General features: G+C 41.4%; 1 protein-coding gene across 2 annotated transcripts in view; it reads right to left on the bottom strand.

Annotated features, from left to right (window-relative positions):
- The window catches only part of phf21b (PHD finger protein 21B), a 135,454-nt gene that overhangs the window by 54,678 nt on the left and 54,638 nt on the right, over positions 1–26,138 (bottom strand). For both annotated transcript variants that reach the window (XM_072377812.1, XM_072377813.1), the window contains exon 2: positions 24,426–24,470. In XM_072377812.1, the coding sequence (XP_072233913.1) occupies positions 24,426–24,470 (45 nt within the window). The remainder of the gene's footprint in view (positions 1–24,425; positions 24,471–26,138) is intronic.

Below are 26,138 nucleotides of genomic sequence, written 5' to 3'. Positions count from 1 at the left end.
AACCAGGACTAAAGTATCACAGGAGGGAAACCAGGACTAAAGTATCAAAGGAGGGAAACCAGGACTAAAGTATCACAGGAGGGAAACCAGGACTAAAGAATCACAGGAGGGAAACCAGGACTAAAGTATCACAGAGGGAAACCAGGACTAAAGTATCACAGAGGGAAACCAGGACTAAAGAATCACAGGAGGGAAACCAGGACTAAAGTATCACAGGAGGGAAACCAGGACTAAAGAATCAAAGGAGGGAAACCAGGACTAAAGTATCACAGGAGGGAAACCAGGACTAAAGTATCACAGGAGGGAAACCAGGACTAAAGTATCAAAGGAGGGAAACCAGGACTAAAGGATCACAGGAGGGAAACCAGGACTAAAGTATCACAGGAGGGAAACCAGGACTAAAGTATCACAGAGGGAAACCAGGACTAAAGTATCACAGAGGGAAACCAGGACTAAAGAATCACAGGAGGGAAACCAGGACTAAAGTATCACAGGAGGGAAACCAGGACTAAAGAATCAAAGGAGGGAAACCAGGACTAAAGTATCACAGGAGGGACACCAGGACTAAAGAATCACAGGAGGGAAACCAGGACTAAAGAATCACAGGAGGGAAACCAGGACTAAAGTATCACAGGAGGGAAACCAGGACTAAAGAATCACAGGAGGGAAACCAGGACTAAAGTATCACAGGAGGGAAACCAGGACTAAAGGATCACAAGAGGGAAACCAGGACTAAAGGATCACAGGAGGGAAACCAGGACTAAAGTATCACAGGAGGGAAACCAGGACTAAAGTATCAAAGGAGGGAAACCAGGACTAAAGGATCACAGGAGGGAAACCAGGACTAAAGTATCACAGGAGGGAAACCAGGACTAAAGGATCAAAGGAGGGAAACCAGGACTAAAGTATCACAGGAGGGAAACCAGGACTAAAGTATCACAGGAGGGAAACCAGGACTAAAGGATCACAGGAGGGAAACCAGGACTAAAGGATCACAGGAGGGAAACCAGGACTAAAGTATCACAGGAGGGAAACCAGGACTAAAGTATCACAGGAGGGAAACCAGGACTAAAGGATCACAGGAGGGAAACCAGGACTAAAGAATCACAGGAGGGAAACCAGGACTAACCAGGACTAAAGGATCACAGGAGGGAAACCAGGACTAAAGGATCACAGGAGGGAAACCAGGACTAAAGGATCACAGGAGGGAAACCAGGACTAACCAGGACTAAAGGATCACAGGAGGGAAACCAGGACTAAAGGATCACAGGAGGGAAACCAGGACTAAAGGATCACAGGAGGGAAACCAGGACTAAAGGATCACAGGAGGGAAACCAGGACTAAAGAATCACAGAGGGAAACCAGGACTAAAGGATCACAGGAGGGAAACCAGGACTAAAGTATCACAGGAGGGAAACCAGGACTAAAGTATCAAAGGAGGGAAACCAGGACTAAAGGATCACAGGAGGGAAACCAGGACTAAAGGATCACAGGAGGGAAACCAGGACTAAAGTATCACAGGAGGGAAACCAGGACTAAGGTATCAAAGGAGGGAAACCAGGACTAAAGGATCACAGGAGGGAAACCAGGACTAAAGTATCACAGGAGGGAAACCAGGACTAAAGGATCACAGGAGGGAAACCAGGACTAAAGGATCACAGGAGGGAAACCAGGACTAAAGTATCACAGGAGGGAAACCAGGACTAAAGTATCACAGGAGGGAAACCAGGACTAAAGGATCACAGGAGGGAAACCAGGACTAAAGTATCATACAGGGAAACCAGGACTAAAGGATCACAGGAGGGAAACCAGGACTAAAGTATCACAGAGGGAAACCAGGACTAAAGGATCACAGGAGGGAAACCAGGACTAAAGTATCACAGGAGGGAAACCAGGACTAAAGTATCACAGGAGGGAAACCAGGACTAAAGTATCACAGGAGGGAAACCAGGACTAAAGTATCACAGAGGGAAACCAGGACTAAAGGATCACAGGAGGGAAACCAGGACTAAAGTATCACAGAGGGAAACCAGGACTAAAGGATCACAGGAGGGAAACCAGGACTAAAGTATCACAGGAGGGAAACCAGGACTAAAGGATCACAGGAGGGAAACCAGGACTAAAGTATCATACAGGGAAACCAGGACTAAAGTATCATACAGGGAAACCAGGACTAAAGGATCACAGGAGGGAAACCAGGACTAACCAGGACTAAAGTATCACAGGAGGGAAACCAGGACTAAAGAATCACAGGAGGGAAACCAGGACTAAAGTATCACAGGAGGGAAACCAGGACTAAAGTATCATACAGGGAAACCAGGACTAAAGTATCACAGGAGGGAAACCAGGACTAAAGTATCACAGAGGGAAACCAGGACTAAAGTATCATACAGGGAAACCAGGACTAAAGAATCACAGGAGGGAAACCAGGACTAAAGTATCATACAGGGAAACCAGGACTAAAGGATCACAGAGGGAAACCAGGACTAAAGGATCACAGGAGGGAAACCAGGACTAAAGTATCACAGAGGGAAACCAGGACTAAAGTATCACAGGAGGGAAACCAGGACTAAAGTATCACAGGAGGGAAACCAGGACTAAAGTATCACAGGAGGGAAACCAGGACTAAAGGATCACAGGAGGGAAACCAGGACTAAAGGATCACAGGAGGGAAACCAGGACTAAAGTATCACAGGAGGGAAACCAGGACTAAAGTATCACAGGAGGGAAACCAGGACTAAAGGATCACAGGAGGGAAACCAGGACTAAAGAATCACAGGAGGGAAACCAGGACTAACCAGGACTAAAGGATCACAGGAGGGAAACCAGGACTAAAGGATCACAGGAGGGAAACCAGGACTAAAGGATCACAGGAGGGAAACCAGGACTAACCAGGACTAAAGGATCACAGGAGGGAAACCAGGACTAAAGGATCACAGGAGGGAAACCAGGACTAAAGGATCACAGGAGGGAAACCAGGACTAAAGGATCACAGGAGGGAAACCAGGACTAAAGAATCACAGAGGGAAACCAGGACTAAAGGATCACAGGAGGGAAACCAGGACTAAAGTATCACAGGAGGGAAACCAGGACTAAAGTATCAAAGGAGGGAAACCAGGACTAAAGGATCACAGGAGGGAAACCAGGACTAAAGTATCACAGGAGGGAAACCAGGACTAAAGGATCAAAGGAGGGAAACCAGGACTAAAGTATCACAGGAGGGAAACCAGGACTAAAGTATCACAGGAGGGAAACCAGGACTAAAGGATCACAGGAGGGAAACCAGGACTAAAGGATCACAGGAGGGAAACCAGGACTAAAGTATCACAGGAGGGAAACCAGGACTAAAGTATCACAGGAGGGAAACCAGGACTAAAGGATCACAGGAGGGAAACCAGGACTAAAGAATCACAGGAGGGAAACCAGGACTAACCAGGACTAAAGGATCACAGGAGGGAAACCAGGACTAAAGGATCACAGGAGGGAAACCAGGACTAAAGGATCACAGGAGGGAAACCAGGACTAACCAGGACTAAAGGATCACAGGAGGGAAACCAGGACTAAAGGATCACAGGAGGGAAACCAGGACTAAAGGATCACAGGAGGGAAACCAGGACTAAAGGATCACAGGAGGGAAACCAGGACTAAAGAATCACAGAGGGAAACCAGGACTAAAGGATCACAGGAGGGAAACCAGGACTAAAGTATCACAGGAGGGAAACCAGGACTAAAGTATCAAAGGAGGGAAACCAGGACTAAAGGATCACAGGAGGGAAACCAGGACTAAAGGATCACAGGAGGGAAACCAGGACTAAAGTATCACAGGAGGGAAACCAGGACTAAGGTATCAAAGGAGGGAAACCAGGACTAAAGGATCACAGGAGGGAAACCAGGACTAAAGTATCACAGGAGGGAAACCAGGACTAAAGGATCACAGGAGGGAAACCAGGACTAAAGGATCACAGGAGGGAAACCAGGACTAAAGTATCACAGGAGGGAAACCAGGACTAAAGTATCACAGGAGGGAAACCAGGACTAAAGGATCACAGGAGGGAAACCAGGACTAAAGTATCATACAGGGAAACCAGGACTAAAGGATCACAGGAGGGAAACCAGGACTAAAGTATCACAGAGGGAAACCAGGACTAAAGGATCACAGGAGGGAAACCAGGACTAAAGTATCACAGGAGGGAAACCAGGACTAAAGTATCACAGGAGGGAAACCAGGACTAAAGTATCACAGGAGGGAAACCAGGACTAAAGTATCACAGAGGGAAACCAGGACTAAAGGATCACAGGAGGGAAACCAGGACTAAAGTATCACAGAGGGAAACCAGGACTAAAGGATCACAGGAGGGAAACCAGGACTAAAGTATCACAGGAGGGAAACCAGGACTAAAGGATCACAGGAGGGAAACCAGGACTAAAGTATCATACAGGGAAACCAGGACTAAAGTATCATACAGGGAAACCAGGACTAAAGGATCACAGGAGGGAAACCAGGACTAACCAGGACTAAAGTATCACAGGAGGGAAACCAGGACTAAAGAATCACAGGAGGGAAACCAGGACTAAAGTATCACAGGAGGGAAACCAGGACTAAAGTATCATACAGGGAAACCAGGACTAAAGTATCACAGGAGGGAAACCAGGACTAAAGTATCACAGAGGGAAACCAGGACTAAAGTATCATACAGGGAAACCAGGACTAAAGAATCACAGGAGGGAAACCAGGACTAAAGTATCATACAGGGAAACCAGGACTAAAGGATCACAGAGGGAAACCAGGACTAAAGGATCACAGGAGGGAAACCAGGACTAAAGTATCACAGAGGGAAACCAGGACTAAAGTATCACAGGAGGGAAACCAGGACTAAAGTATCACAGGAGGGAAACCAGGACTAAAATATCACAGAGGGAAACCAGGACTAAAGTATCCCAGAGGGAAACCAGGACTAAAGGATCACAGGAGGGAAACCAGGACTAAAGGATCACAGGAGGGAAACCAGGACTAAAGAATCACAGGAGGGAAACCAGGACTAAAGTATCACAGGAGGGAAACCAGGACTAAAGTATCACAGGAGGGAAACCAGGACTAAAGTATCATACAGGGAAACAAGGACTAAAGGATCACAGAGGGAAACCAGGACTAAAGGATCACAGGAGGGAAACCAGGACTAAAGTATCACAGAGGGAAACCAGGACTAAAGTATCATACAGGGAAACCAGGACTAAAGAATCACAGGAGGGAAACCAGGACTAAAGTATCATACAGGGAAACCAGGACTAAAGAATCACAGGAGGGAAACCAGGACTAAAGGATCACAGGAGGGAAACCAGGACTAAAGTATCAAATATCTTGAAAATACAGAAACGCTCGATTTAAAAAAAAATTTCCAACCTGATACAAAGAAAAGCACAAAAGGAAAACAGACTCATCTCAGACCTCGATTTAATAATCCGGAGATAAACTATTCGCCTGAAGGAGAGAGTCAAATGAGTAAATTAAGGGGAATAAAATGTGATTTAATGGAAAGATTTGAAGCCTGACAAGACAAACTGCTCGTTTAAAGAGGTGATTTACCACCAGCAGAACTCAGCTGTCAGAGAATAAAGCACCTTATTGACTTTGTTGAAGGTTCCTGAACAGCAATAAAACAGTTTTCTACTGCTGCGGTTGTCAAGACAACAGAGAGATGGTTTAAGGGGTTTCCCATCAGGAACTGTCCATCAGAGGCTCAGGAGACTCTTGGTTCTCCACCTGCTGATAAACAGACGTTTTAATTTCTCCATCCTGCTTCTTTTCCTGTTACAGAGTGAAGGCCAACAGAAACTCTGACGTTTCTTCCTTCCATGTCATAAATACCGCCACAGAGAGGCGCTTTAACAATTCAGCCTGGGCTTGGCAGAGCGGTGGGGAGCCGGAGGCACTGGACCAGCACCAGAGGGAGTCTGAGGGAGTCCAACTGGCCTCCGGGAAGCGTCGGCACCAGGGTCGGCGCCCCACGCTCACTGCAGAGAAAACAAGCGTTTAACATGTTGGATTAGCCGGGATTAAGGACATCTGTTGAGCAAACTCTGGTGCTTCTGTTGGTTTATCCTTGCTGCAGACGACAGGCCTGTTTATAAATGATTATTAGTGGTTCTGCTTCCCGGGTTTTTACTGAGGAAACTGGTGAGGTTCACTCCAAATGACAAGAAGAATTAGAAAGATGCGTGTTTCAGGTAAATTTAAATGAAACTCAGCATCAATTCAGACATTTTCTTTCACTTTTATCTTATTAACAACAGATTTCCTGTTGGGTCTCATCAGCTTCATTTAATCTGTTAACAAACATCTTTCCTACATTTCAGACCTGCAACATCCCATAAAGTCAGTGAACCTTTTCCCACTTTGTTTCCTTCTGCCAACACTTAAAGACGTTCTGATACCAGGTGATGCAGAGTTCCAGCTGTTATTTTGTCCCATTCTTCATGCAAACACGTCTAATGCTCCCCACACACCAGAAGATTTGGAAAAGACTTGGAAAAGACTTGGAAAAGACTTGGAAAAGACTGGAGTTTAGAGTTTTTAGTCCCAGACGAGCCTCAGACTGAAGATTTTACAAACACTGTGACTCTTGTAGGGTCACTATTCACAAGACTCGATTTTTTAGATTTTTTCCCATCATGCTCAGCAGAAGTTTTACAAACATGGAGGAGAAGCAGCTTCTAGCTGCAGCTGCTCTGGTCTGTGCAGTGGTTTGTGGTGAAAAACCCAACAAAAAGAAGAGAAAACGCCACAGAATATGGGCACAGACAGTCCATTTTCACCTGCCGGTCGCTCGTTCTTCTACGTCCGCCGACATGTTTGTTGTTGACTGTCTGCTTTCCTGTTTCTGATGCTGTCAGAGCTCATCTATTGGCTGTTGATGGTGTTACTGCGACCTGCAGTTTGATATGAGCCCAAGACGAGGGAGAGACTGGTATGAAACGCGGTCGCAGACTGCAGATTAACACCTTAAACTTAATGATCGAGATGACGGGAGCGCGCCGAGACTCCAGTTAGACTCCTAAAGACTCCAGTTAGACTCCTAAAGACTACAGTTAGACTCCTAAAGACTCCAGTTAGACTCCTAAAGACTCCAGTTAGACCCCTAAAAACTCCAGTTAGACTCCTAAAGACTCCAGTTAGACTCCTAAAGACTCCTAAAGACTCCAGTTAGACTCCTAAAGACTCCAGTTAGACTCCTAAAGACTCCAGTTAGACTCCTAAAGACTCCAGTTAGACTCCTAAAGACTTCAGTTAGACTCCTAAAGACTCCAGTTAGACTCCTAAAGACTCCAGTTAGACTCCTAAAGACTCCAGTTAGACTCCTAAAGACTCCAGTTAGACTCCTAAAGACTCCTAAAGACTACAGTTAGACTCCTAAAGACTCCTAAAGACTCCAGTTAGACTCCTAAAGACTCCAGTTAGACTCCTAAAGACTCCAGTTAGACTCCTAAAGACTCCAGTTAGACCCCTAAAAACTCCAGTTAGACTCCTAAAGACTCCTAAAGACTCAGTTAGACTCCTAAAGACTCAGTTAGACTCCTAAAGACTCAGTTAGACTCCTAAAGACTCCAGTTAGACTCCTAAAGACTCCAGTTAGACTCCAGTTAGACTCCAGTTAGACTCCAGTTAGACTCCAGTTAGACTCCAGTTAGACTCCAGTTAGACTCCGGTTAGACTCCAGTTAGACTCCTAAAGACTCCAGTTAGACTCCAGTTAGACTCCAGTTAGACTCCTAAAGACTCCAGTTAGACTCCTAAAGACTCCAGTTAGACCCCTAAAAACTCCAGTTAGACTCCAGTTAGACTCCTAAAGACTCCTAAAGACTCCAGTTAGACTCCTAAAGACTCCAGTTAGACTCCAGTTAGACTCCAGTTAGACTCCGGTTAGACTCCAGTTAGACTCCTAAAGACTCCAGTTAGACTCCTAAAGACTCCAGTTAGACTCCTAAAGACTCCAGTTAGACTCCAGTTAGACTCCTAAAGACTCCTAAAGACTCCAGTTAAACTCCTAAAGACTCCAGTTAGACTCCAGTTAGACTCCAGTTAGACCCCTAAAGGCTCCAGTTAGACTCCTAAAGACTCCAGTTAGACTCCAGTTAGACTCCAGTTAGACTCCTAAAGACTCCAGTTAGACTCCTAAAGACTCCAGTTAGACTCCAGTTAGACTCCAGTTAGACTCCTAAAGACTCCTAAAGACTCCAGTTAGACTCCTAAAGACTCAGTTAGACTCCTAAAGACTCCTAAAGACTCCTAAAGACTCCTAAAGACTCCAGTTAGACTCCTAAAGACTCAGTTAGACTCCTAAAGACTCCAGTTAGACTCCTAAAGACTCAGTTAGACTCCTAAAGACTCCAGTTAGACTCCTAAAGACTCCAGTTAGACTCCTAAAGACTCCAGTTAGACTCCAGTGAGACTCCTAAAGACTCCTAAAGACTCCAGTTAGACCCCTAAAAACTCCAGTTAGACTCCAGTTAGACTCCTAAAGACTACAGTTAGACTCCTAAAGACTCCAGTTAGACCCCTAAAAACTCCAGTTAGACTCCAGTTAGACTCCTAAAGACTCCAGTTAGACTCCTAAAGACTCCAGTTAGACTCCTAAAGACTACAGTTAGACTCCTAAAGACTCCAGTTAGACTCCTAAAGACTCCAGTTAGACTCCTAAAGACTCCAGTTAGACTCCTAAAGACTACAGTTAGACTCCTAAAGACTACAGTTAGACTCCTAAAGACTCCAGTTAGACTCCTAAAGACTCCAGTTAGACCCCTAAAAACTCCAGTTAGACTCCAGTTAGACTCCTAAAGACTCCAGTTAGACTCCTAAAGACTCCAGTTAGACTCCTAAAGACTACAGTTAGACTCCTAAAGACTCCAGTTAGACTCCTAAAGACTCCAGTTAGACTCCTAAAGACTCCAGTTAGACTCCTAAAGACTACAGTTAGACTCCTAAAGACTCCAGTTAGACTCCAGTTAGACTCCAGTCAGACTCCAGTTAGACTCCTAAAGACTCCAGTTAGACTCCTAAAGGCTCCAGTTAGACTCCTAAAGACTCCAGTTAGACTCCTAAAGACTCCAGTTAGACTCCTAAAGACTAAAGTTAGACTCCTAAAGACTCCAGTTAGACTCCTAAAGGCTCCAGTTAGACTCCTAAAGACTCCAGTTAGACTCCTAAAAACTCCAGTTAGACTCCTAAAGACTCCAGTTAGACTCCTAAAAACTCCAGTTAGACTCCTAAAAACTCCAGTTAGACTCCTAAAGACTCCAGTTAGACTCCAGTGAGACTCCTAAAGACTCCTAAAGACTCCAGTTAGACCCCTAAAAACTCCAGTTAGACTCCTAAAGACTCCAGTTAGACTCCTAAAGACTCAGTTTTCAGTCTGGAACTGTGGAAATCATTTGGTGTGAGCCCAGCATTAGAAGGAGGATGAAACACCAGAAACCTTCATCTTGATTTTCCCTCCAGTTTCAGGGACAGCAACAAGTCATATTGATACATAACAAGTGACATTCTGCTCTGTAGAGGCAGAAATATGCAGATCCCTTCCAGTCTTTCTCTGAGGAACATTGTTTTAAACACTGTACAGCAGATAAACACACTGCGGCGTTCTGAAATTAGATTGATAAAGATCAGTTTGGCTAACTTTGTCTTGGAGTTACAACACCCTGCCAGTAGGGGAGCTGCAGCCTCCCCCGTCCCCGTGTACGATTTATTCACCTCGTCGAGTCAATCAGCCGAAGTCTCGGCTGTTAAATAAAGAAACTGGATGAAAAGAAGCTGAAATCCACGGCTCCATTTTCCGTGGTTTTGATTGGCTGCAGCCTTCTCTCCACAAGCCTCTCAGGGATCAATACCCACACTTGTTATTTTGAATTATCGATCTGAATACTTCACATCCAGCCAGTGGTATTTATAGCCCGGTGATGTTCCCTCCTATTAAACCCTATCGAGTATCAATCTGAACAAACAGTTACAGCTCAACTGTCTTCATAATCAGGCCTTTATTCGTCATTTTCTCAACTAATTTATGTATTGATCAGTCTTAATGTGTCAAAAACACACAGACAAAGCCCAAAATAATCTCTCAGTGAATCAAAACTTTCAGGATAAGTAAGAAAAGTGATTTAAACACAGCTGACAACAGGAGTAAATCCAGTAAAATGATGTTGGGAAATGTTTCTCCTTCTGTCTGAAAGCTAAAAACGTTCAACTTAACGTCAAAGACGACAAAAAGAAGCTGAAATTTGTCATTTAACCTTAAAAAATATATATCTGCAGCCTGTTTTTGAACGAATCAGCAGCTAAATGAGCTTTCAGAACAGCGGAGCTGCCGACGGTTTAATAAAGATGAAGTTTCTGATGTTCCTGAACGCTGAACTTCAGCTGGAAAAGAGGAGGAGGACAGCTTGTTCTGGGGGGAGACGCTCAGAGGGGCCGGGGGAGGGGCCGAGCAGATGGACTCCTGCAGACAATAGAAGCAGACAGATGCAGCCACAAAGAGCAGCGAACACACACTTCAACGCACAAAAACACTGAGACAAACGGACGCGTCCTGAAGCCGCAGTTCCTCTGACCACCACCGGGGGCTTTCACCGGCTTCACCATGAAAACTGAGCTTCTTCCTGCTCAGATGTCTTCTTCTCTTGTTTTAAACCACAGTGTGATGACCTCAGAGAGGCTCCATGAACAGAAGTGATGTCACTTTTTGAAAGTGGTAATAAACTGCAGATTTAACTAATAATGCAACGACCGGCTGATAGAAAGAGTTTATTATTATCTCTGCATGAGAGTAAAACTGAGAATAAATTTAAGATTAAAACTGAGAATAAAACTGAGAATAAATTTAAGATTAAAACTGAGAATAAAACTGAGAATAAATTTAAGAATAAATCTGAGAATAAAACTAATAATAAATGTAAGAATAAAACTAAATAAATTTAATAAAACTGAGAATAAAACTAAATAAATTGAAGAATAAAACTGAGAATAAAACTAAGAATAAATCTGAGAATAAATTGAGAATAAAACTAAGAATAAAATTGAGAATAAAACTGAGAATAACATTGAGAATAAAACTGAAAATAAATTTAAGAATAAAACTAAGAATAATTTTAAGAATAAAACTAAGAATAAAACTGAGAATAAAACTAAGAATAAAACTGAGAATAAATTTAAGAATAAAACTAAGAATAAATTTAAGAATAAAACTAAGAATAAATCTGAGAATAAATCTGAGAATAAATCTGAGAATAAAATTGAGAATAATTCAGAATAAAACTAAGAATAAAATTGAGAATAAAACTGAAAATAATTCAGAATAAAACTAAGAATAAAATTGAGAATAAAATTGAGAATAAAACTGAGAATAAATCAGAATAAAACTAAGAATAAAATTGAGAATAAATTGAGAATAAAACTAAGAACAAAATCTGAGAATAAATCAGAATAAAACTAAAAATAAATTTAAGAATAAAACTAAGAATAAATCTGAGAATAAAACTGAGAATAAAACTAAGAATAAAACTGAGAATAAATCAGAATAAAACTGAAAATAAATTAAAGAATAAAACTAAGAATAATTTTAAGAATAAAACTAAGAATAAAACTGAGAATAAATTTAAGAATAAAACTAAAAATAAATTTAAGAATAAAACTAAGAATAAATTTAAGAATAAATCTGAGAATAAAATTGAGAATAAATCTAAATAAAACAAAAAATAAATTTAAGAATAAATTTAAGAATAAAACTAAGAATAAAACAGAGTAAAACTCATTAAAGTCTGAGAAATTAAACATTTTCATGTCTTCATGTTTTGTTCCACATCTTTTAACCCAAAGTGAGGACGGGAGATTTTTCTTTGTGAACCGAACATCTGTCCACTGACTCGTCTCTGCAGACATCTGAGAACTTCCTGCAGGCCCCAGGGGCCCCAGGGGGCCGCGACAGGACAAAGGGACGGATTTCTGCCTTCTCCCAACCCCCCCGCTTCAGCCTGAGGATCCCGCATGCAGGGGAGGGGCCTCGCTGCCGGGCCGGGTGCAGGTCGATGTAACATGGATGCCTCCACCCAAAGAGAAAAATACTCACTTTGTATCCAACAGGCCTCCGAACAGAGTCACCGTGCGTATGAAACAAGGCGTTTATCTGTCCTTCACGCCGCTCCAAATGCGTTTTCTCCTCAAACTTCATCAGAAAGGCTCAAACGAAACAAAGAAACTGGTGGAAAAGGTGAGAATCCCACAGTGAGGAACATCTAAACGGCTCCTCCGGATGAATTCTTCTTCACGGCTTATCGCCGTTTGCTTTGAGGAGCTCCTTCTCCCCCTTCTTCTTCTTCTTCTTGCCTCACCGATTGTGACAACTTCCAGTATCAGTGCGTTTGGTTCGAGCCAGCGGGCAAATATTGACGGAGTGGATGTCTGAGATGAGTTAGAGGAGGTAGTGCGTGGCGAGGAGGCGGGTGGAGGATATCTGGAAGGCAGCGGGGGCCTCCCATGATCACAAGTCATTTTCTTTCATTTATCCCCCCCCCCTCCTGCCTGTCCCACTCACATCAGCTCAGCTGGATGCGAGCTGTCATTTCCTCCAGCTCTAAAATCGCCTCTTTTCACAGCTTCATGCGACTGAAAACAGGAAACAAACGGGGAAAATCCTCTCTTCACGAAACCAACTCATCAGATTCCACCTTAAATTCACAGAGTACCTCATGATGCTTCAGGCATTCACTCCATTATTACAGCTCCTCCTGGTCCAGACCACTTTTAATTTGAAACAAGTCGGACATTATTTTAGATCGGATCCTTTATTTTATCAGTTTTAAAAAGGTTTCTCATTATTTTGAGATATCGATGAGTTTAAAATGTTCAGGTGCTGCCGAGTTCTTCTCAGATGACTTTATTTTGCGATACCACCGCCTCATTATGGGATAATAAGGACGTTTTTATGTTTTATTGTGAAAAACAGAAGGAAAACCTCAGGCGTTGGTGGAGGTTCTGACCTCAATAAATAAGATAATTACTTTAAATGAAGGAAATAAAGACTCTAAAAGTCTGCTTTCCACTTAATTAAAACACTAAATCAACTCTTTTTTTTGTTAAAATGACTTCCTGCATCACTTTGTCAGGATCGGATCTCCATCCAAAGTGACCCTCTGCATGAACTCGCTCCCTCTCAAACTCAATGATTCGCTCCATCCAGCTAATTACCCCCTTCCCCAAAACAAATGGCCGTGTCACTAAAGCCACCCCGCTGAGTGTTTTATTCTGCACCATTATTGCTCATCCGAAATCACTTCAAATTAGATCCAAAAGTCAATACGAGAAGTCGATATTTAATTTGCTCATAGCAGGCAGTGATCGGGCAGAGAAAGTCGGACCCGAAACAGGTCGCCGTCATTAACACCGCGTCCTTCATGCGAGGGACGGCGCCCAGCATCAGTTAAAGGAGGCGCTGCTAAGAACTGGAACAGCTTCTATGAATCTCTACATATTAATATGTTTGTTCTGAATGTTAAAACCTGGACCACATCCATCCAGTATGAGCCGTAAAGAGCAGACGGCTGAACTGAAATGGGACCCGAGAGCTCACAAACGCTATAAAAACAGTCCAAAACCGTCCTCAGTACAACCACGTCTGTAAGCTCTTCACAAGCTGATCCTGAAAATGGTTTAAATCAACCCAAATCCCCAAACCAGAGTCAATTACAGGACAGCGCTGTGGGAGCCTGGATCTAACTGTAGAAGGTTCCCCAAGACGCTCCAAAACTGGTCCAAAAGTAGATCAGAACCGATTCCAACACCCGTTTAAAACGAGTCCGCAAACTATTCTAAAACCTAATAACTCAAAACCAGGTCCAAAACAAGACACCAAAACACGGCAAAGCCAGGCGAAAATAACCTCTTTAAATCAACTAACAACCAGTTCAGTCCAAAACAAACTCAAAGGGGATTACTAAAACCAGATCAAAGCAAGTCCAAATGAAAACTGGACCAAAATCAACCAAAACCTGAGTCCAAAACAAAGTTAAAGCAGGTCAAAAACCAGATCAAACCAAGTCCAAATGAAAATTAGACCAAAATCAACCAAAACCTGAGTCCAAAACAAACTTAACGCAGGTCAAAAACCAGATCAAATCAAGTCCAAATGAAAACTAGACCAAAATCAACCAAAACCAGGTCCAAAACAAACTTAAAGCAGGTCAAAAACCAGATCAAAACCAAGTCCAAATGAAAAGTAGACCAAAAACCAACCAAAACCAGGTCCAAAACAAACTCAAAGTAAGTCAAAAACAGATGAAAACCAAGTCCAAATGAAAACTAGACCAAAATCAACCAAAACCTGAGTCCAAAACAAACTTAAAGCAAGTCAAAAACCAGATCAAACCAAGTCCAAATGAAAACTAGACCAAAATCAACCAAAACCAGAGTCCAAAACAAACTTAAAGCAGGTCAAAAACCAGATAAAAACCAAGTCCAAATGAATACTAGACCAAAACCAACCAAAACCAGGTCCAAAACAAACTTAAAGCAGGTCAAAAACCAGATAAAAACCAAGTCCAAAGGAAAACTAGACCAAAACCAACCAAAACCTGAGGCCAAAACAAACTTAAAGCAACTCAAAAACCAGATCAAACCAAGTCCAAATGAAAACTAGACCAAAACCTGAGTCCAAAATAAACTTAAAGCAAGTCAAAAACCAGATAAAAACCAAGTCCAAATGAAAACTAGACCAAAAATCAACCAAAACCTGAGTCCAAAACAAACTTAAAGCAGGTCAAAAACCAGATAAAAACCAAGTCCAAATGAAAACTAGACCAAAATCAACCAAAACCTGAGTCCAAAACAAACTTAAAGCAGGTCAAAAACCAGATCAAACCAAGTCCAAATGAAAACTAGACCAAAATCAACCAAAACCTGAGTCCAAAACAAACTTAAAGCAGGTCAGAAACCAGATCAAACCAAGTCCAAATGAAAACTAGACAAAAATCAACCAAAAGCTGAGTCCAAAACAAACTTAAAGCAGGTCAAAAACCAGATCAAAGCAAGTCCAAATGAAAACTAGACCAAAATCAACCAAAACCTGAGTCCAAAACAAAGTTAAAGCAGGTCAAAAACCAGATAAAAACCAAGTCCAAATGAATACTAGACCAAAATCAACCAAAACCTGAGTCCAAAACAAACTTAAAGCAGGTCAGAAACCAGATAAAAACCAAGTCCAAATGAAAACTAGACCAAAATCAACCAAAACCAGGTCCAAAACAAACTTAAAGCAGGTCAAAAAACAGATAAAAACCAAGTCCAAATGAATACTAGACCAAAACCAACCAAAACCAGGTCCAAAACAAACTTAAAGCAGGTCAAAAAACAGATAAAAACCAAGTCCAAATGAATACTAGACAAAAATCAACCAAAACCTGAGTCCAAAACAAAGTTAAAGCAGGTCAGAAACCAGATAAAAACCAAGTCCAAATGAAAACTAGACCAAAATCAACCAAAACCAGGTCCAAAACAAACTTAAAGCAGGTCAAAAACCAGATAAAAACCAAGTCCAAATGAAAACTAGACCAAAACCAACCAAAACCTGAGTCCAAAACAAACTTAAAGCAGGTCCAAAACCAGATAAAAACCAAGTCCAAATGAAAACTAGACCAAAATCAACCAAAACCTGAGGCCAAAACAAACTTAAAGCAGGTCAAAAACCAGATAAAAACCAAGTCCAAATGAAAACTATACCAAAATCAACCAAAACCTGAGGCCAAAACAAACTTAAAGCAGGTCAAAAACCAGATAAAAACCAAGTCCAAATGAATACTAGACCAAAATCAACCAAAACCTGAGTCCAAAACCAACCAAAACCAGGTCCAAAACAAACTTAAAGCAGGTCAAAAACCAGATAAAAACCAAGTCCAAATTAAAACTAGACCAAAATCAACCAAAACCTGAGGCCAAAACAAACTTAAAGCAGGTCCAAAACCAGATAAAAACCAAGTCCAAATGAAAACTGGACCAAAATCAACCAAAACCTGAGGCCAAAACAAACTTAAAGCAGGTCAAAAACCAGATAAAAACCAAGTCCAAATGAAAACTAGACCAAAATCAACCAAAACCCGAGTCCAAAACAAACCTAAAACAAGTCCAAATCCGGTCCAACACCAAGTCTACCGTCAAAGCACAGGGTGCAGGAATTAGACCCCACCGAGTCCTTCAACAAGCCCCCAGGGTGAGGACGTCCCTGCTGTCTGCCGCCCCCCCTCCACCTTCCTGGGTGGTGCTGCAGGGCCAGAGGAGCAGTGAATGAAGACAGCAGCCTGTCGACTGGCTGTTAAACACCACAGAACCTGCAGAACTCTCCAGAGAATCATTAAACAGCTTCGCTCTGTGTCGTATTATGATGTTGAGAATTGATCCCGTTCTCCGACTGCGTCTAATTATACCTCAGGGAGGAAACAAAAACCAGATCAAAACCAAGTCCAAATGAAAACTAGACCAAAACCTGAGTCCAAAACAAACTTAAAGCAGGTCAAAAACCAGGTCAAACCAAGTCCAAATGAAAACTAGACCAAAATCAACCAAAACCTGAGTCCAAAACAAACTTAAAGCAGGTCAAAAACCAGATAAAAACCAAGTCCAAATGAAAACTAGACCAAAAATCAATCAAAACCAGGTCCAAAACAAACTTAAAGCAGGTCAAAAACCAGATCAAAACCAAGTCCAAATGAAAACTAGACCAAAATCAACCAAAACCTGAGTCCAAAACAAAGTTAAAGCAGGTCAAAAACCAGATAAAAACCAAGTCCAAATGAAAACTAGACCAAAATCAACCAAAACCTGAGTCCAAAACAAACTTAAAGCAGGTCAAAAACCAGATAAAAACCAAGTCCAAATGAAAACTAGACCAAAATCAACCAAAACCTGAGTCCAAAACAAACTTAAAGCAGGTCAAAAACCAGATAAAAACCAAGTCCAAATGAAAATTAGACCAAAATCAACCAAAACCAGGTCCAAAACAAACTTAAAGCAGGTCAAAAACCAGATAAAAACCAAGTCCAAAGGAAAACTAGACCAAAAATCAATCAAAACCTGAGTCCAAAACAAACTTAAAGCAGGTCAAAAACCAGATCAAAACCAAGTCCAAATGAATACTAGACCAAAATCAACCAAAACCTGAGTCCAAAACAAACTTAAAGCAGGTCAAAAACCAGATAAAAACCAAGTCCAAATGAATACTAGACCAAAACCAACCAAAACCAGGTCCAAAACAAACTTAAAGCAGGTCAAAAACCAGATAAAAACCAAGTCCAAATGAATACTGGACCAAAATCAACCAAAACCAGGTCCAAAACAAACTTAAAGCAGGTCAAAAACCAGATAAAAACCAAGTCCAAATGAATACTAGACCAAAACCAACCAAAACCAGGTCCAAAACAAACTTAAAGCAGGTCAAAAACCAGATCAAAACCAAGTCCAAATGAAAACTAGACCAAAAATCAATCAAAACCAGGTCCAAAACAAACTTAAAGCAGGTCCAAAACCAGATAAAAACCAAGTCCAAATGAAAACTAGACCAAAATCAACCAAAACCTGAGTCCCAAACAAACCTAAAACAAGTCCAAATCCGGTCCAACACCAAGTCTACCGTCAAAGCACAGGGTGCAGGAATTAGACCACACCGAGTCCTTCAACGAGCCCCCAGGGTGAGGACGTCCCTGCTGTCTGCTGCCCCCCCTCCACCTTCCTGGGTGGTGCTGCAGGGCCAGAGGAGCAGTGAATGAAGACAGCAGCCTGTCGACTGGCTGTTAAACACCACAGAACCTGCAGAACTCTCCAGAGAATCATTAAACAGCTTCGCTCTGTGTCGTATTATGATGTTGAGAATTGATCCCGTTCTCCGACTGCGTCTAATTATACCTCAGGGAGGAAACAAAAACCAGATCAAAACCAAGTCCAAATGAAAACTAGACCAAAATCAACCAAAACCCGAGTCCAAAACAAACTTAAAGCAAGTCAAAAACCAGATCAAACCAAGTCCAAATGAAAACTAGACAAAAATCAACCAAAAGCTGAGTCCCAAACAAACTTAAAGCAGGTCAAAAACCAGATAAAAACCAAGTCCAAATGAAAACTAGACCAAAATCAACCAAAACCAGGTCCAAAACAAACTTAAAGCAAGTCAAAAACCAGATCAAACCAAGTCCAAATGAAAACTAGACCAAAACCTGAGTCCAAAATAAACTTAAAGCAAGTCAAAAACCAGATAAAAACCAAGTCCAAATGAAAACTAGACCAAAAATCAACCAAAACCCGAGTCCAAAACAAACTTAAAGCAAGTCAAAAACCAGATAAAAACCAAGTCCAAATGAAAACTAGACCAAAAATCAACCAAAACCTGAGTCCCAAACAAACTTAAAGCAGGTCAAAAACCAGATAAAAACCAAGTCCAAATGAAAACTAGACCAAAATCAACCAAAACCTGAGTCCAAAACAAACTTAAAGCAGGTCAAAAACCAGATCAAACCAAGTCCAAATGAAAACTAGACCAAAATCAACCAAAACCTGAGTCCAAAACAAACTTAAAGCAAGTCAAAAACCAGATCAAACCAAGTCCAAATGAAAACTAGACCAAAATCAACCAAAACCTGAGTCCAAAACAAACTTAAAGCAGGTCAAAAACCAGATCAAACCAAGTCCAAATGAAAACTAGACAAAAATCAACCAAAAGCTGAGTCCAAAACAAACTTAAAGCAGGTCAAAAACCAGATCAAACCAAGTCCAAATGAAAACTAGACAAAAATCAACCAAAAGCTGAGTCCAAAACAAACTTAAAGCAAGTCAAAAACCAGATAAAAACCAAGTCCAAATGAATACTAGACCAAAATCAACCAAAACCTGAGTCCAAAACAAAGTTAAAGCAGGTCAGAAACCAGATAAAAACCAAGTCCAAATGAAAACTAGACCAAAAATCAATCAAAACCAGGTCCAAAACAAACTTAAAGCAGGTCAAAAACCAGATAAAAACCAAGTCCAAATGAAAACTAGACCAAAATCAACCAAAACCTGAGTCCCAAACAAACCTAAAACAAGTCCAAATCCGGTCCAACACCAAGTCTACCGTCAAAGCACAGGGTGCAGGAATTAGACCACACCGAGTCCTTCAACGAGCCCCCAGGGTGAGGACGTCCCTGCTGTCTGCTGCCCCCCCTCCACCTTGCTGGGTGGTGCTGCAGGGCCAGAGGAGCAGTGAATGAAGACAGCAGCCTGTCGACTGGCTGTTAAACACCACAGAACCTGCAGAACTCTCCAGAGAATCATTAAACAGCTTCGCTCTGTGTCGTATTATGATGTTGAGAATTGATCCCGTTCTCCGACTGCGTCTAATTATACCTCAGGGAGGAAACAAAAACCAGATCAAAACCAAGTCCAAATGAAAACTAGACCAAAACCCGAGTCCAAAACAAACTTAAAGCAGGTCAAAAACCAGATAAAAACCAAGTCCAAATGAAAACTAGACCAAAATCAACCAAAACCTGAGGCCAAAACAAACTTAAAGCAGGTCAAAAACCAGATAAAAACCAAGTCCAAATGAAAACTAGACCAAAAATCAATCAAAACCAGGTCCAAAACAAACTTAAAGCAGGTCAAAAACCAGATCAAAACCAAGTCCAAATGAAAACTAGACCAAAATCAACCAAAACCTGAGTCCAAAACAAAGTTAAAGCAGGTCAAAAACCAGATAAAAACCAAGTCCAAATGAATAGTAGACCAAAATCAACCAAAACCTGAGTCCAAAACAAACTTAAAGCAGGTCAAAAACCAGATAAAAACCAAGTCCAAATGAAAACTAGACCAAAAATCAATCAAAACCAGGTCCAAAACAAACTTAAAGCAGGTCAAAAACCAGATAAAAACCAAGTCCAAATGAAAACTAGACCAAAACCAACCAAAACCTGAGGCCAAAACCAACCAAAACCAGGTCCAAAACAAACTTAAAGCAGGTCAAAAACCAGATAAAAACCAAGTCCAAATGAAAACTAGACCAAAATCAACCAAAACCTGAGGCCAAAACAAACTTAAAGCAGGTCAAAAACCAGATAAAAACCAAGTCCAAATGAAAACTAGACCAAAATCAACCAAAACCTGAGGCCAAAACAAACTTAAAGCAGGTCAAAAACCAGATAAAAACCAAGTCCAAATGAAAACTAGACCAAAAATCAATCAAAACCAGGTCCAAAACAAACTTAAAGCAGGTCAAAAACCAGATCAAAACCAAGTCCAAATGAAAACTAGACCAAAATCAACCAAAACCTGAGTCCAAAACAAAGTTAAAGCAGGTCAAAAACCAGATAAAAACCAAGTCCAAATGAATAGTAGACCAAAATCAACCAAAACCTGAGTCCAAAACAAACTTAAAGCAGGTCAAAAACCAGATAAAAACCAAGTCCAAATGAAAACTAGACCAAAAATCAATCAAAACCAGGTCCAAAACAAACTTAAAGCAGGTCAAAAACCAGATAAAAACCAAGTCCAAATGAAAACTAGACCAAAACCAACCAAAACCTGAGGCCAAAACCAACCAAAACCAGGTCCAAAACAAACTTAAAGCAGGTCAAAAACCAGATAAAAACCAAGTCCAAATGAAAACTAGACCAAAATCAACCAAAACCTGAGGCCAAAACAAACTTAAAGCAGGTCCAAAACCAGATAAAAACCAAGTCCAAATGAAAACTAGACAAAAATCAACCAAAAGCTGAGTCCAAAACAAACTTAAAGCAGGTCAAAAACCAGATCAAACCAAGTCCAAATGAAAACTAGACAAAAATCAACCAAAAGCTGAGTCCAAAACAAACTTAAAGCAAGTCAAAAACCAGATAAAAACCAAGTCCAAATGAATACTAGACCAAAATCAACCAAAACCTGAGTCCAAAACAAAGTTAAAGCAGGTCAGAAACCAGATAAAAACCAAGTCCAAATGAAAACTAGACCAAAAATCAATCAAAACCAGGTCCAAAACAAACTTAAAGCAGGTCAAAAACCAGATAAAAACCAAGTCCAAATGAAAACTAGACCAAAATCAACCAAAACCTGAGTCCCAAACAAACCTAAAACAAGTCCAAATCCGGTCCAACACCAAGTCTACCGTCAAAGCACAGGGTGCAGGAATTAGACCACACCGAGTCCTTCAACGAGCCCCCAGGGTGAGGACGTCCCTGCTGTCTGCTGCCCCCCCTCCACCTTGCTGGGTGGTGCTGCAGGGCCAGAGGAGCAGTGAATGAAGACAGCAGCCTGTCGACTGGCTGTTAAACACCACAGAACCTGCAGAACTCTCCAGAGAATCATTAAACAGCTTCGCTCTGTGTCGTATTATGATGTTGAGAATTGATCCCGTTCTCCGACTGCGTCTAATTATACCTCAGGGAGGAAACAAAAACCAGATCAAAACCAAGTCCAAATGAAAACTAGACCAAAACCCGAGTCCAAAACAAACTTAAAGCAGGTCAAAAACCAGATAAAAACCAAGTCCAAATGAAAACTAGACCAAAATCAACCAAAACCTGAGGCCAAAACAAACTTAAAGCAGGTCAAAAACCAGATAAAAACCAAGTCCAAATGAAAACTAGACCAAAAATCAATCAAAACCAGGTCCAAAACAAACTTAAAGCAGGTCAAAAACCAGATCAAAACCAAGTCCAAATGAAAACTAGACCAAAATCAACCAAAACCTGAGTCCAAAACAAAGTTAAAGCAGGTCAAAAACCAGATAAAAACCAAGTCCAAATGAATAGTAGACCAAAATCAACCAAAACCTGAGTCCAAAACAAACTTAAAGCAGGTCAAAAACCAGATAAAAACCAAGTCCAAATGAAAACTAGACCAAAAATCAATCAAAACCAGGTCCAAAACAAACTTAAAGCAGGTCAAAAACCAGATAAAAACCAAGTCCAAATGAAAACTAGACCAAAACCAACCAAAACCTGAGGCCAAAACCAACCAAAACCAGGTCCAAAACAAACTTAAAGCAGGTCAAAAACCAGATAAAAACCAAGTCCAAATGAAAACTAGACCAAAATCAACCAAAACCTGAGGCCAAAACAAACTTAAAGCAGGTCCAAAACCAGATAAAAACCAAGTCCAAATGAAAACTAGACCAAAATCAACCAAAACCTGAGTCCAAAACAAACTTAAAGCAGGTCAGAAACCAGATAAAAACCAAGTCCAAATGAAAACTAGACCAAAAATCAACCAAAACCAGGTCCAAAACAAGCTTAAAGTAAGTCAAAAACAGATAAAAACCAAGTCCAAATGAATACTAGACCAAAACCAACCAAAACCAGGTCCAAAACAAACTTAAAGCAGGTCCAAAACCAGATAAAAACCAAGTCCAAATGAAAACTGGACCAAAATCAACCAAAACCCGAGTCCAAAACAAACCTAAAACAAGTCCAAATCCGGTCCAACACCAAGTCTACCGTCAAAGCACAGGGTGCAGGAATTAGACCACACCGAGTCCTTCAACAAGCCCCCAGGGTGAGGACGTCCCTGCTGTCTGCTGCCCCCCCTCCACCTTCCTGGGTGGTGCTGCAGGGCCAGAGGAGCAGTGAATGAAGACAGCAGCCTGTCGACTGGCTGTTAAACACCACAGAACCTGCAGAACTCTCCAGAGAATCATTAAACAGCTTCGCTCTGTGTCGTATTATGATGTTGAGAATTGATCCCGTTCTCCGACTGCGTCTAATTATACCTCAGGGAGGAAACAAAGGAAGGTGCTGCAGAGTCGACGCTGCATCACTTGGCTGGAGGGGGACTCTGGCAACGAATCAGTGAGTCTTTAACCACGAAACATAAAAAGTGGAGGAAGTGATGCCTATCAGCTGTTAATCTGAGCAAACAGCACCAGCAGGGATTTTGTGTTGCTGCTGTGAACAAAGCTCTGCTAATCTCCGCGGGTCTCCTTGAAGTGACAGTTCTAAGACTCAAGAAGCGCTTTTAATCAGCTCCTCCGGTTAGCTGAACGGCGTCCTGTGATAAACAGCTCGTACAACACGAGGCCCGTCATAACCAGCCCAGCACATGTGGACCTGTAGAACTAATTCAGCGCCAATTACACACACTGACGCTCCGCAACAATTATCCAGACTTCATTTTAATTAGGTTTCCTCTTTCCTGCAGAAAGCCACAGCGCCAGAGACTCCGTAATGAATCGCAGCGCTGAAATTAAACCTCTCCGGCTGTTTTTCTTCTTCTCCTGCCTTTGTCTGAGAGGCTTCATCGTCTCACCGAGCCTCAAAGTTTCAAACTGCAGATTCATCTTTACAAAGCACACGTTTCTTAGCTTTAAACAACAGATAAATCTGTCCGATCTCTTCCAACGGAGGCCGTTTGATTCTCTGAACTTTCCTAAAAACCTGAATAAAAACATCCTGAATCCAGAGCGAATATGAACAAAACCTTTCCAGAACCGGACTAAACTCCTCCTGCTTCGGCTTCATCCTCTTTAAACCCGACTTGTTGGTTTATCTCACTGAAAAAACAAGGATCAGAACCATTGATGCTGCAAAGAACATTAAAAATAAGTCAAAGGTTTCTTCTTCTCCTGCCTTTGTCTGAGAGGCTTCCTCGTCTCACCGAGCCTCAAAGTTTCAAACTGCAGATTCATCTTTACAAAGCACACGTTTCTTAGCTTTAAACAACAGATAAATCTGTCCGATCTCTTCCAACAGAGGCCGTTTGATTCTCTGAACTATCCTAAAAACCTGAATAAAAACATCCTGAATCCAGAGCGAATATGAACAAAACCTTTCCAGAACCGGACTAAACTCATCCTGCTTCGGCTTCATCCTCTTTAAACCCGATTTGTTGGTTTATCTCACTAAAAAAACAAGGATCAGAACCATTGATGCTGCAAAGAACATTAAAAATAAGTCAAAGTTTTCTTCTTCTCCTGCCTTTGTCTGAGAGGCTTCATCGTCTCACCGAGCCTCAAAGTTTCAAACTGCAGATTCATCTTTACAAAGCACAACTTCTTATTTCCAGTCTTAGCTTTAAACAACAGATAAATCTGTCCGATCTCTTCCAACAGAGGCCGTTTGATTCTCTGAACTATCCTAAAACCTGCATAAAAACATCCAGAATCCATGCAAAATATGAACAAAACCTTTCCAGAACCGGACTAAACTCATCCTGCTTCGGCTTCATCCTCTTTAAACCCGACTTGTTGGTTTATCTCACTAAAAAAACAAGGATCAGAACCATTGATGCTGCAAAGAAAATAACTCAAACAGTTTTCTTCTTTCCACTCCCATCAAACAAACCGATTCTTCTGGTTCTGAAGCACCGGATCAGAACATGTCGGCTGCATTTGAAGGCTCTGAACAACCTGCAAACACAGCGAGGAGCTGACCTACCTGACCGTTCTGCAGCTCGTTGAGGCCTTTGCACAACGTCTGATTCTGCAAAAGAAAGAAGAGAAACGTTTAGGAAACTTCTGAATTTTGCTGAATTTTGCTGTTTTTGACATTTTGAGGAATATACTAAACGCATGCGTTCAATATGCAGGTGATAAAGTCTGTCTGTGGCTCTGAACTGAAGCGGTTTAAGTCAGCCTGGCAGCACCGAAGAACAGCAACCAGCTTTCATTGGTGAGGATTACAGCAGAGACCAGGCGGGGAACCGTATGATCGATGCAGACTTTAACATTTGGCCCGTCGTGTTGCAGATAAATACTGTGAAATACGTTTTCACGTCTTTATTTATCACAAAAATAAAAACTAAACGTGTTAAACTTTAAGGTTGAAGCAGAATCTGGTCAAAACATCTTTATTTTCATCTCAGAATCTAACAAACATTCATATCGGTTCTTCTTTTCTGCTGCGATGTGTGTTGTTTAGAGTCAAACTGCCTTATTTTTGCTGTTTAGGCTAAAGCTAACGGTAATCTTCATCCACCTGTACATCCAACAGTGGGGGGTCAGGACCTCACCCTGGTGTAGCCGACTGTGCAGAACAGTTATAGAACACGACAGCTGCTTTGTTTAGAGTCAAACTGCCTTATTTTTGCTGTTTAGGCTACAGCTAACGGTAAAATCCGACACGATTCACTTCTCAGAACGGCTTCAGTTTCCTGAAAGGTAACCAGGTCACACAGTGGGTCCAGCTGAGATATTACTGGTCACATTCAATGCTATCAGTAACATAGTTACAGATAACATTTTGACCTTTAAGTTTCGCGTCCGAGCTGTTAATTTTCTTTTTGATTTGCTGATGCTAATCACCGTGTGGCTAATCAACCTTGCTTGTGGCTAACTAACAATCGATCACAATGGCTAATAGCTAAAAGGCTAATAGGCTAAACCACAATGGCTAATAGCTAAAAGGCTAATAGGCTAAATCACAAAGGCTAATAGCTAAAAGGCTAACAGGCTAAACCACAATGGCTAATAGCTAAAAGGCTAATAGGCTAAAACCTCAGAGACGACCTTGGCTGTCTTGAAATGAACTTCTGCAGCCAGCTACGAGCGTTAGCCTGTGTAGCATCGGTGAAATAAACTTACTTTGGGTTTAACACAGAGGCAGGTAGCACCGCTAATTACCTAGCTAACATCAGTTTGTTACCTTCCTGGTGTTAAGGACCAATTTTTGTATTTTAAACAAATTAGATAACGTGACACATTTGGTCTTTAACCCAATACTAAACGACATTTTAGAGCATTGATCACAATATCGTGAAACTGATATTTATGCTGAAAGAACATGAATAAATTTGGCTAATTTCTTGCTCTCTGGCTCCACCTACAGCTGACAGACCATAAACCAAAGCAAACTGTGGCATCTCAGTTAATTTATGTAAAAAACGTCAGAGGCTCATAGTTTTAAGGTTCACTAACTTCTCTAGTGTTGCTTTAATGTTGTCATTCCATCAGAATTTAACTAGCAACGAGTTTCCTTCAAACGTTTTACTGACATCTCTTTAATTCATTCATCTGTTATTTACTTTTTAACTCATCGTCGTTTCATTTGTTTTCCCAAAGTTGTCATTTATTCAGTTCATTTTAAATTTATCCTCGTAAAAAGGCTCATTTTCTTTTTACGTGAAGCACTTATTGTTATTCCTTCATAAAA

Source organism: Leuresthes tenuis, unplaced genomic scaffold (genome assembly GCF_036924035.1).
Source record: "Leuresthes tenuis unplaced genomic scaffold, fLeuTen1.0.hap1 SCAF_23, whole genome shotgun sequence".
NCBI lineage: Eukaryota > Metazoa > Chordata > Actinopteri > Atheriniformes > Atherinopsidae > Leuresthes > Leuresthes tenuis.
The sequence above is the reverse complement of the archived record's forward strand: the minus strand, read 5'-3'. Positions and strand labels throughout refer to the sequence as shown.